Raw genomic sequence first — 13,456 nt, forward strand, 5'->3', positions numbered from 1 at the left:
AGTAATGCCCCTTACAGATTATGCTGCACATAGCAATGCCTCTTACACAGTATGCCACACACAGTAATGCCCCTTACAGATTATGCTGCACATAACAATGCCTCTTACACAGTATGCCACACACAGTAATGCCCCTTACACAATATGCAGCACATGGTAATGCCTCTTACACAGTATGCCACACACCGTAATGCTCCTTACAGAATATGCCACACACCGTAATGCCCCTTACACAGTATGCAGCACTCAGTAATGCCTGTTACACATTATGTCACACAGAGAAATGCCCTTTATGATACATTATACCACACACAGTAATGCCCCTTACACATTATGCTACACATATTTATAAACATTCGTCTTATTATTGAGTTTTATACATAAATACCTGGCTGCTTAGAAGAGTATTCAAGTCTCCTGGAGCTGCCCATGTCCATCTGGCACTACCCATTTCCTGTTTAAAGTGTTCGGTCCGGGTGGGCGATCATGTTGCGCTGAATAGTGTCATCGTAGTCCCGCTCCCGGTTTGTAATGCTGGTAATCTTGCTGGTATAGTGGGGGGCGGGGCCACGATGATGTGATTGTTCCATCATGCCCCTGCACTACCCACCTATGTGCACCACGCCCCTCATTGTGCTAACCTTCTTGTCCCCCTCTCGGAAGGGGCAGCCAGAAAGTTGGCAGGTAGGCATTAGCTCCTGTAAGGGATGAGTGTGGCACTTTTATCTTTTGTCACGTTAATCAGTAGAACGACTAAGTTTGTTTGTGAATGTTGGCAGAAGTCCTCACTGTCACTGTATATACATACGTACAATGGAAACAATGTTCTTTTTTTAAAATTAACTGTATTTATCCTCTTCTTTAAACATAACACCTCGATATGTCCGATGCGTGACTAGTGTTTTATTATAAGAAGAATTGACATTCACGAATGATCGCTGGAAGCCGGGGATTATCACCACGCAAATTCTGTAGAGAAAAGTCTACAAAGACAGATGAGATAACGTTTAATAGGATAAATATAACAGATTCAAATCTTAAGCGTATAAACCAAGATAAGCTTTGCGGTATGCATTTTTCATAAGTCTACCACATTAATATGGGCTCCTGGTAACAACGCAGAAATAAATAACAATGGCGACCGATTATTATAGTTTTGTATCTATCAACATATATTTTTAGTTTGCATCCAGGGACCTAACAAGCTACAGTCATAATTTACTGTACAATCTTCTTGTTTATGGTTCTTGCACACTGGAGGTCAGGGAATGTACAGTCACATCCAGTGACCAATGCTGTATTTATTCCTGTATGTGCAGAAAGCTGGGCAATCAGCTGGTGCCAAGTGTCAGAATCAGTGTCCAATTTGGTATCTGGACTATAGATAGCCAGCTAACAGGTCACCAATGTCTAGATAGATATCAATAGGAACAAAAGGTCATCACAGTCAGGAAAAGGGTCGACGCAGGTTTTATTCAGGGTTATTATCGTTATTATTATTATTATTGTTTATTTATATGGCGCCACAAGTTTTCTGCAGCGCCTTACAAAGTACATAAACAAATAGCTTGATTTACAGTGACTTACAGTACAATACAATACATTACAGGACATGGATAATATACATTGCTACATTCGCGACCATAACACCCAGATAAGCAACAATGCAAAGCAATCAAGTGTTAGGTGCCCTGGTAGAGAGTAAGAAGTAGATGAAGGTATAGTAAGGAGAAGCACAAGAGGGTAGAGGGCCCTGCTCATAGGAGCTTACATTCTAAGGGGGAGGGACAGACAGACAGGGATGACACAGATGGGGTGGGCAGGGAGGAAGGAGTATGTAGCAGCAAGTTAAGATGAGAGCTGGATGGCTTTGACGAAATAGTGGGTCTTGAGAGCCCGTTTGAAGGATTGTAGAGAGGTGGAGAGTCTGATGGGAAGCGGGAGAGAGTTCCAAAGGTGGGGAGCAGCACGTGCAAAATCTTGGAGGCGGGAGTTAGGGTTAGGCACTTGGAGGGTTAGGCACTTACCCCAACAGTTAGGGTTAGGCACTTACCAGAGGGTTAGGCACCAGGAGGGCGGGTTAGTGTTAGGCACTTATCAGAGGGTTAGGCACCAGGAGGGCGGGTTAGGGTTATGCACTTATCAGAGGGTTAGGCACCAGGAGAGCGGGTTAGGGCTAGGCACTTATCAGAGGGTTAGGCACCAGGAGGGCGGGTTAGGGTTAGGCACTTATCAGAGGGTTAGGCACCAGGAGGGCGGGTTAGGGTTATGCACTTATCAGAGGGTTAGGCACCAGGAGAGCGGGTTAGGGCTAGGCACTTATCAGAGGGTTAGGCACCAGGACGGCGGATTAGGGTTAGGCACTTACCAGAGGATTAGGCACCAGGAGGGCGGGTTAGGGTTAGGCACTTACCAGAGGGTTAGGCACCGGGAGGGCAGGTTAGGGTTGGGCACTTACCAGAGGGTTAGGCACTAGAAGGGACGGTTTTGGTTCAGGCACCTACCCTTATGTATGGGTTAGGCACCAGGAGTTAGGGTTAGGTACCAGGAGGGATGGTTAGGGTTAGGTACCAGGGGAGGGTTAGGGTGAAGATTAGGGCTAAAAAACAAAACAATGTCGACCATTTGTGTGTCGATCATTTTTATGCCGACCTTTGTCCCTGTTGACCAGGGATCTTCAAACTTGGCCCTCCAGCTGCTGTGGAACTACACATCCCAGCATGCACTGCCACCTTTTTGATATAACAGCATGCTAAAACTATGTGCAGTGCATGCTGGGATGTGTAGTTCCACAGCATCTGGAGGGCCAAGTTTGAAGACCCCTGCTGTTGACCATATGTACCTGTCGACCTTCCATGTTGACCTTTGCTGTGTCAACCTTTTGTCCCTGTTGATCTTTTGTCCCTGTTGTCCAATTGCCTGTCTAGCATTTGGGGCCAAATGTAATAGGGTGAGAGTTTAGAATATGTCTTCAAAATGGGAAAACATCTGGATGAGAGTTTACATCGTGAGAGTTTTTCAAGTCTAAAAACAGTCGAGTTTGCATGTACTGGGACTGTGGCCCTGATTCAGAGCCGGACGCTCTGACAGAGCGCTCGCTCTGAATCAGGGCCGTCCTTCCTCTATCAGAGCCGAAAGCACTCCCACTGACATCACTTGTGATGTCAGTGGGGCCGGCCCCAGACGGTAGGCGTTCTCATGGGAACGCCTCCGTCTGGCCAGCCACTCCCCCGGCACGCCCACCAAATGGGACGTGCTGTCACTCACCATCGACAGCATGCCCCCTTGTCCGTCGCTATCTGGGTCTTGCGCATTAGCACGATGGAGCCGGGTCCGTCGTGCGCATGTGCACTGGGCCAACATCGACCCGCTCGCGAGCGCTCAGCGCTCACGAGCTTGTCTGAATTAGGCCCTCTGTTACATTGGCCGAGTATAATATATGTGAGAGGTTACATTTGGCCCTTGGTCTCTATCTTGATTAACGACCTGTAAACTGTATGGGGGAGATGTACTAAACTCTGGAAAGTGATAAACTACCAGCCAATCAGTTCCTAACTGTCATCCTACAGGCTGTGTTGGAAAAATGACAGATAGGAGCTGAGTGGCTGGTCGTTTATCACTCCCCAATTTGTGAGGCGCTGCGGAGCACATGGCGCCATATAAATAAATGATAATAATAATAATAATTTATCACTTTCCAGAGCTTATCTTTTATACCATAACCATCGAATCCATCCGCATTACATTAGTGATCACATTGGATGAGACCCAGCTGTTTGGCCCCTGAGCAGTCAGATTCCTTGCAGCATGCCTGGGGCCAATTAGTGCAATCAGAAGAAAACCACAAACGATTTTGATTGTATTGTATTATTGTTATATCGCCTGCGATGTAAGCGCATGACCTGGCCGAGAAGACCTGTTTTTTTCCATCGCTCCAAGGTTAGATGCCCTCACATATAAATCAGGGCTTCTCCGCCTGTTTTATCCCATTCCCCACTTATAACCGCAAATCTTTGCTTGAACCTCAAATCTATGAAATACTGTATATAATCGATACTATGTTTAATTCGTATGTTGTTTTTCTTTACTAAGATAATACATTGTTGCTTTGAGTGGCAGCATGATTTGTCCAGGTACAAATTTACACCCTTAGGGACCCCAATTAGAGTCAGGAGAAAATCCAGCTAATGGCTGCAAATCTACGCTTGGGTCTTACATCAAAAACAGGAAACCAGAAGAGTTTTTAAAAAAAAAAAAAAAGATTTTTTGAATGAGGGAATATTACATGTGTGTATTATGGTCACATACCTTAGACATGTTGGCGTATTTAGTTAAACATATCTTTTTAAATTAAATGGGCAACAACTCCCTCTCCCCTGCCCCGAAAGCTCGCTACCAGGGTGTCATCCTAGGCTTTGCCCTCTCTATCACCGATCACATCCAGTCCCTTTGCCACTCTTTCCGCTCACACCTCTGTAACATTCACAGTATCAGGTCATTTATCACCCTGGAAGTCACCAAACACTTGGATTTACACATTTATCATCTCTTGTAGCAATTACAGCAACTTCTCCTCACCTGTCTTCTCATCTCCCACCTCCCACCTCACCTATCTTCAGTCTCCCCTCTGCCCATCGAAATTCTCTTCCTCATCCCTCCACCTCTGTCAGTCCCTCTCTGTCCTATCCAGAATCAAGTGCAGATAACAATTAACCACCTGCAAAGCCTCCAACACTGATCTCCTCCCTACATCTCCAGCCTTGTGTTCACATACTCCCTCTCTGCTAATGTCTGCCGCCTCCCCTCCCCCCTGATCATCTCCTCCCACTCCTGCCCCCAGGATTTCTCCCCTGCTGCACTAAACCTAACCCCTGGAATTCCCTCACTCGCCCACTTACACTTTCACCCAGCCTCCGAGCCTTCAAATGTGCCCTTTACACTCTCTAGAATGTTAGGTTTTGCGTGCAGGGCCTCTTCTATTGTAACTTTTTGTATTTATGTCATCATCTGTATAAGCAGTAATGTGGGGGAGGGTTATTGTGTTAAACATTTACATTATAATGCAAGTGATCTTCACAGTGTGTACAAATCTATAATATAACCGAATGAGCAAAATGAATGACACGTAAACTAGTGATACATAATGTCCGTGTTCAGAATGCCAGGGATAGATATAACATGTACAGTAAGTAACATCTGTCCTTTATGAGCTGTTTGTAGAAGTTACAAAATAACAAGCATGTAATAGTAATGCCACGCTCCTGCGTAGCAAAGTGAAAAAAGTGTTCGGCTTCTCTGTTTATTGTGAAGCCACGGTCCTAGCTCTTCTCCATATGTTGCCAGTTGTGTATGTCTATATAATAATTCTCTAAGGTCTGTGCTGTCTGCAAGACGCATGCGTAGTGGGAACAGGGACACACGCTGCCCCTCTGAGGACCACCACTGCCAGGAAGATGGGATGCACCCAGGCAGAGAGGAGCAGGATCTGCAGAGCCTCCGGGAAAGGCATAAGTGCAGGAGACAGTGCGGCAGTCAGAGCAGGGGGTGGATAGAGTGAGGGGCGGGGCTGGCAGAGTGGGGGGGCGGGGCTGGACAGAGTGGGGGGGCGGGGCTACACAGAGTAGGGGCTTCCCCTTACTAGTATCTAACATTTTGATATAATGAAGAAGGAATTGGGGGACAGCAGTGTTATACTGTTTGGTGAATTAGTGGACTATGTAAGAAAAAAATTCAAAATCGGTACAAGGAAATAGTATAATATCCACTAATCTGTTTTACTTTTGTGCCTCCTTGGATTCTCTATTAGCTGGTCTCTTTGATTAGGAAAAAGAAGGAGATATACAAAGTGTATTATTTTTTTTAAACAGAATATATTTTAACAATGAAAAAAACTTGTACAAGAAATAAGCGTGAAAAATGCTTATCTGGCTTTGTACAGTTTGTCCCAGAATGGGGCAGACCTGCCCCCAGGAAAGAACCCTTGTGTCCCTGGAGGGACTGGAGCAGCCTGATACTGTAGATGTGAGATCCAGATATCACAAGGTAAAAGTCCAAAGTTGTCACCCAACTGCTGGGCAGCACAGCCAAGGGAGGTTAGTATCAAAGTATCTCTATGCGTTTAGTCTAAGTAAGACTTCATCAGGGATTTGCTTTTATCTTATTCATTACATATAACTGAGATCACTACTTTCTACTCTCTCTTCTAAATAACCAAAATAACTACCGTATGAACAAGTTGTGGTTATTATAGTGCAATGACTCAGTAATAGCTACAAAATCTCATCTGTACAGTGACGTGACTGAAATCAGTTCAGGGAACGTATTTGTAAAACTGTCTGTTTTTAGGAGTATCAGTTACTGTACTGCTTTTCCTTCCCCTGTAACTATCACCAATGCACTAATCATTTTCTTTATGCAGGCTGTACAAGTTCATAGAATGTAGAAAGCACTCTTATGGGGATTCTGTTGTAAATGTTATTTATCTGGGAGCTGGTGATGAAGGAAACACAGAGGTTAGGGCTGTGCCCAGAGCTACTGCTAAGAGTGATAGGAGGTAGAGTACTAGATGGTAAAGATTATTGAATTGCTGAGTCAGAGTGGTTTTGTTGCACATGTTGGTACTAATAATTCGTCTACCAGGGATGGTGGAATGGTGCAGAGAGGTTTTAGGGCCTGATTCAGCAAAGATCGCAATTGCAAAGCTGCACGCAGGCTATCGATATGTGATGTATGCACGCAGGCTATAGATATATGATGTATACACGCAGGCTATAGATATATGATGTATACACGCAGGCTATAGATATATGATGTATACACGCAGGATACAGATATATGATTTATATACGCAGGCTATAGATATATGATTTATACACGCAGGCTATCGATATGTGATGTATGCACGCAGGCTATAGATATATGATGTATACACACAGGCTATAGATATATGATTTATACACGTAGGCTATCGATATGTGATGTATGCACGCAGGCTAGAGATATATCATGTATACATACAGGCTATAGATATATGATTTATACATGTAGGCTATAGATATATGATTTATACACGCAGCTGAATGCGCAGATGAATAAACAGCGCCCATCTGCATGGATATCGGAATAGTGCTCGACTGAAAGTCAGGCCCGTAATGAGGCCTACTTGCAGTCACTATACTGATCCAGCAATGAAAACTACACACTTTGTGCTGATAGTTACGGTGTTAAGCGATATTGTGCGACTGTGCGTGTGTCCTAAAAACTCCTATAGCGAATGTGTTACACAGAGTGTACACACGAAGGCGCTATTGCAAATTAGATACATGGTATCAGAGATGCCTTGGAAAAGTGCTGGGCATTCCTGACCTGACAATAGGGATAAGGCCAGGGGTGTAACTAGGTATTTGAAGGCCACAGCAAAAGTTTGTAAGGGTCCCTATGAACCATCCAATGGTGAAATATATAGTATATTACACATGTAACTTTGACAAGGAAGATGGGCCCCCTCAGCTCTGATATGGTAGTTACATCCCTGCTTATGGCATTCCTCCCAACTGTCCCCATTTGTCGCCACAGATTGTAACTGTCCAACCATCCCAAGGATTAGGGGCTCTATTTACTAAGCGTTGGATGGAGATAAAGTCATCGGAGATAAGGTGCCAGCCAGGGGTGTAACTAGAGGTATGGGGGCCCAATAGCCAAATTTCCTCGGGCCTCCATAATTCTACCTATACAGTGCCCCTGTAGTTGTGCCAATTATACAATGCCTCCTGTATTAAAGCCCTTTATGCAGTGCACCCAGTAGTGCCCATTATGCAGTACTCCAATAGTACCCCTTATGCGGTGCCCCACTTAATGCCCTTAGTAGTGCCCCTTAAGTTGTGCCCCCAGTAATGCCCCTAATGCAGTGCGCCCAGTAATTCCCCTAGTTGTGCCCCTTATGCTGTTGCCCCCCCTCCCCTGTGCAGTACTTACCTCTCACGCTGGCCATTGGGCAAGGCTCCAGTCCATGCCGCCAGCTCTCCTCCCGCGTAGATGCTGCCGCTGACTGGATCTAATTAGATGCACATCCGCGTACTGCATCACTGGTAACGCTGGCCTGGTGGTCAGAGGTGTCTTTAGCAGTGGCGTAACTAGGGTATTTGGAGCCCAGGGCAAATTTGAAAAGGGAGCGCCCCCCCCCCAACATCCAGATATGTGCGCGTGCCTTTGGCGCGCGCGGAAAAAAATGGGCGTGGTTACTTTAAAAAGGGTGTGTCAACATGACACACCCCTTTATTTTCACGCTGAACATTCCTATCCATATGCACCTTAACCCCAGTAGTACTCCTTATACAGTACCGCCAGTATGCAGTTGTGGTCCCTTTTATGCAGGCCCATAGTAGTGCCCCTTATACAGTATCCCCAGTAGTGGTCCCCCTTATACAGCCCCCAATTAGTTCCCCTTACTCAGTGCCCCCAGTAGTGGTCCCCCCAAATGCAGTGCCCCCAGTAGCAGTCTCCACAATGCAGTGCACCCAGTAGTGGTATCCCCTTATGCAGTGCCCTTTATATAGTGCCCCCAGCAGTAGTCCCCCCCATGCAGTTTTCCCAGTAGTGATCCCCCCATATCTAGTGCCCCCTGTAGTGGTCCCCGCAGTGCCCCTAGCAGTAAGCCCCTTATATAGTGCCCCCAGCAGTAGTCCCCCCCCTCCCATGCAGTGCCCCCAGTAGTGGTCCCCTTGATGCAGGCCCCCAGTAGTGACCCCCCCTATCCAGTGGTCGCTGTAGTGGTCCTTCCTGTTATTGCCCCCAGTTGTGGTCCCCCCAGTGCAGTGCCCCTAGTAGTAGGCCCCTTTTATAATGCCCCCAGTAGTAGTTCCCCCCCAAGTAGTGGTCCCCAGTTGAGGTTCCCCCTCCCGATTAAGTGCCCCCTGTAATAGCCCCCCCCCAGTAGAGGTCCTCCCAATAATGGTGCCCCCAGTAATAGCCCCCCCAGTAGAGGTCCTCCCAATAATGGTGCCCCCAGTAGTAGCCACCCCCCCGTTGTGCCCCCACCCCAGTAGAGGTCCCCCGAGTGGTAGCCACCCCCTCCCCCATTGTGCCCCCAGTAGTGCTGACAGGTTTTTTAAAAAAAATATATAAAAACATACTTACCTGAATCCACGCTGCTGCTCCGGACCGCGACACCTCTCCCGCCGCCGCCACATCACCCGCCAGTCCTCCCAGGCTTGCTCGCTCAGCATAATGGGAGAGACGTCATGATGTAATGGCGTCTGTCCCATTACCCACTGCAGGAACCGGACGGAAGTCCGGCTCTTGCAGTGGGTGCTGCAGCAGTCAATGAGAGTCTATCTGACTCTCATTGGCTGCTGTTTAACACACGCATCGCTGTCAGCGCTGGCGGTGATGCGTGTGTTATGCACAGCCTGAGCCAGCCTCCTGGCGCTATTGGGCAAGCGCTCAGGGGGAGGGAACGTGCTCAGCTGTGAAGCACAGGACCGGCGCTGGAAGCCTAGCGCTGGTCCTGTGTAAATGTGTAGCGCTGACCGCACTCACTGCGGTCGGCGCTACACTGGTGGTTAACTAGGGCGGGCCGGACCGTGGCCAGTGGCGCCCCCCCGTGCCACCGGTCCCACGGCGCCCAGGGCACACACCCTGCTCGCCCTGCCCTAGTTACGCCACTGGTCTTTAGTTTATGATCGCTTCAGAGACCAGCGTTCCCAGTTGCACCAGCAACTTGGCCGGCCGTGCTACAGAGGGTGCAGGAGGACACTTGCTGGGATGGCAGGTCTCCTAAGCCGCCGGGCCCCATAGGAAGCACACCCCTTGCACCCTCTATAGTTACGCCACTGGATAAGGTTAGAAATCTTTGCTGCCTAATTAATGGTCACAAAACAGAGTTCCAAACTTCCAAGGTAACAGAAGTTCCCGTGAGAGGTTGGAAGTGGGACCACCCATCACCAAATGTCTAGTCTCACCTATAATCGCAGTGGCTAATTTATACACGCCCCTGCAACGGCGTTCAAATGCACCCCCCCGTCACCACCCACAAAATGGCACTTCATGTCAATCACTCTGTGATGGGACCGCGTAGTCACTGCGATCGCAGTCCCCGATCGCAATGGCTAGTTCGCCCACATGCACTGCAATGCATACTCATGTGCAGTACGCAAAAATCAGCCAATTGCGTGCGTATTAGCAACTGCGATGCACTCCGGGGCTTGGATGCGGTGGATAACGTGGAGTTACCCTATAGAAGTGTAGAATGGGCTTCTATTCGGAGAGTGGTGGGAGAGGTCTCCCCCAGTACCCCCCACAGCGTGTGCGTCCTTCTGTGCAGATGCACGCCAGAGGGACTTCTGGGTCATAGACTCGGAAGTCCCTCATTCACAAAGGACAGTTGCTACTGATGGAGCTGTCCTTTGTGATTTTCTTCATGCATAGCGGCGTAACTTACGTAGCTGCTTTTGGAGAAGTAAAACTAGTGCAGAAAAGCCCCGACGTCTGGCGGAAGGAGACGGACTCCTTCCCACATGGAAGGAGAGTGATGCGGGAGCAAACGCCATTTGAAGATGGCGAATGCTCCCACAGTCAAGCTCTGGAAATATTATATGGTCGGAGCTTGATGAATTTCTGTCCCCATACTAGTGTATGGGGACAGCAACCGTTCCGGGAGAGGAAGGTAAGTAGGAGATATCTGTGATACTAGTGTATGGGGACAGCGGCCATTCCGGGAGAGAAAGGTAAGTAGGAGATATCTGTGATACTAGTGTATGAGGACAGCGGGACATTCCGGGAGAGAAAGGTAAGCAGGAGATATCTGTGATACTAGTGTATGGGGACAGAGGGCCATTCCGGGAGAGAAAGGTAAGTAGGAGATATCTGTGATTCTAGTGTATGGGGACATCGGGCCATTCCGGGAGAGAAAGGTAATCAGGAGATATCTGTGATACCAGTGTATTAGGACAGCGGACATTCCGGGAGAGGAAGGTAATCAGGAGATATATGTGATACTAGTGTATGGGGACAGCGGGACATTCCGGGAGAGGAAGGTAATCAGGAGATATATGTGATACTAGTGTATGGGGACAGCGGGTCATTCCGGGAGAGAAAGGTTAGCAGGAGATATCTGTGATAATAGTGTATGGGGACAGCGGCCATTCCGGGAGAGAAAGGTAAGTAGGGGATATCTGTGATACTAGTGTATGGGGACAGCAACCATTCCGGGAGAGAAAGGTAAGCAGGAGATATCTGTGATACTAGTGTATGGGGACATCGGGCCATTCCGGGAGAGGAAGGTAAGCAGGAGATATCTGTGATAATAGTGTATGGGGACAGCGGCCATTCCGGGAGAGAAAGGTAAGTAGGGGATATCTGTGATACTAGTGTATGGGGACAGCGGCCATTCCGGGAGAGGAAGGTAAGCAGGAGATATCTGTGATACTAGTGTATGGGGACAGCAGGCTATTCCGGGAGAGGAAGGTAAGTAGGAGATATCTGTGATACTAATGTATGGGGACAGCGGCCATTCCAGGAGAGAAAGGTAAGCAGGTGATATCTGTAATAGTAGTGTATGGGGACAGCGGGCCATTCCGGGAGATGAAGGTAAGCAGGAAATATCTGTGATACTAGTGTATGAGGACAGCGGCCATTCCGGGAGAGGAAGGTAAGCAGGAGATATCTGTGATACTAGTGTATGAGAACAGCGGGCCATTCCGGGAGAAAAAGGTAAGCAGGAGATATCTGTGATACTAGTGTATGAGGACAGCGGCCATTCCGGGAGAGAAAGGTAAGTAGGAGATATCTGTGATACTAGTGTATGAGGACAGCAACCGTTCTGGGAGAGGAAGGTAAGCAGGAGATATCTGTGATACTAGTGTATGGGGACAGCGGGCCATTCCGGGAGAGAAAGGTAAGTAGGAGATATCTGTGATACTAGTGTATGAGGACAGCAACCGTTCTGGGAGAGGAAGGTAAGCAGGAGATATCTGTGATACTAGTGTATGGGGACAGCGGCCATTCCAGGAAAGAAAGGTAAGCAGGAGATATCTGTAATACTAATGTATGGGGACAGCGGCCATTCCGGGAGAGGAAGGTAAGCAGGAGATATCTGTGATACTAGTGTATGGGGACAGCGGCCATTCTGGAAAAGAAAGGTAAGCAGGAGATATCTGTGATACTAGTGTATGGGGACATCGGGCCATTCCTGGAGAGGAAGGTAAGTAGGAGATATCAGTGATACTAGTGTATGGGGATAGCGGCCATTCCAGGAAAGAAAGGTAAGCAGGAGATATCTGTGATACTAGTGTATGGGGACAGCGGCCATTCTGGAAAAGAAAGGTAAGCAGGAGATATCTGTGATACTAGTGTATGGGGACATCGGGCCATTCCGGGAGAGGAAGGTAAGTAGGAGATATCAGTGATACTAGTGTATGGGGACAGCGGCCATTCCAGGAAAGAAAGGTAAGCAGGAGATATCTGTAATACTAGTGTATGGGGACATGCGCCATTCGGGAAAAGAAAGGTAAGCAGGAGATATCTGTGATACTAGTGTATGGGGACAGCGGCCATTCCGGGAAAGAAAGGTAAGCAGGTGATATCTGTAATAGTAGTGTATGGGGACAGCGGGCCATTCCGGGAGATGAAGGTAAGCAGGAAATATCTGTGATACTAGTGTATGAGGACAGCGGCCATTCCGGGAGAGAAAGGTAAGCAGGAGATATCTGTGATACTAGTGTATGGGGACAGCGGCCATTCTGGAAAAGAAAGGTAAGCAGGAGATATCTGTGATACTAGTGTATGGGGACATCGGGCCATTCCTGGAGAGGAAGGTAAGTAGGAGATATCAGTGATACTAGTGTATGGGGATAGCGGCCATTCCAGGAAAGAAAGGTAAGCAGGAGATATCTGTGATACTAGTGTATGGGGACAGCGGCCATTCTGGAAAAGAAAGGTAAGCAGGAGATATCTGTGATACTAGTGTATGGGGACATCGGGCCATTCCGGGAGAGGAAGGTAAGTAGGAGATATCAGTGATACTAGTGTATGGGGACAGCGGCCATTCCAGGAAAGAAAGGTAAGCAGGAGATATCTGTAATACTAGTGTATGGGGACATGCGCCATTCGGGAAAAGAAAGGTAAGCAGGAGATATCTGTGATACTAGTGTATGGGGACAGCGGCCATTCCGGGAAAGAAAGGTAAGCAGGTGATATCTGTAATAGTAGTGTATGGGGACAGCGGGCCATTCCGGGAGATGAAGGTAAGCAGGAAATATCTGTGATACTAGTGTATGAGGACAGCGGCCATTCCGGGAGAGAAAGGTAATCAGGAGATATCTGTGATACCAGTGTATTAGGACAGCGGACATTCCGGGAGAGGAAGGTAATCAGGAGATATATGTGATACTAGTGTATGGGGACAGCGGGACATTCCGGGAGAGGAAGGTAATCAGGAGATATATGTGATACTAGTGTA

General features: G+C 47.7%; 1 protein-coding gene across 1 annotated transcript in view; it reads right to left on the minus strand.

Annotated features, from left to right (window-relative positions):
* Nucleotides 1–839: 839 nt before the first annotated feature.
* The window catches only part of LOC148477119 (speedy protein 1-A-like), a 37,738-nt gene continuing 25,121 nt past the window's right edge, over nt 840–13,456 (minus strand). Inside the window, exon 5 of the mRNA XM_088457204.1 lies at nt 840–983. Within this exon, the coding sequence (XP_088313330.1) occupies nt 840–983 (144 nt within the window). The remainder of the gene's footprint in view (nt 984–13,456) is intronic.

This window comes from Taudactylus pleione, unplaced genomic scaffold (assembly GCF_031769625.1).
Source record: "Taudactylus pleione unplaced genomic scaffold, aTauple2 ptg000746l, whole genome shotgun sequence".
Classification (NCBI taxonomy): domain Eukaryota; kingdom Metazoa; phylum Chordata; class Amphibia; order Anura; family Myobatrachidae; genus Taudactylus; species Taudactylus pleione.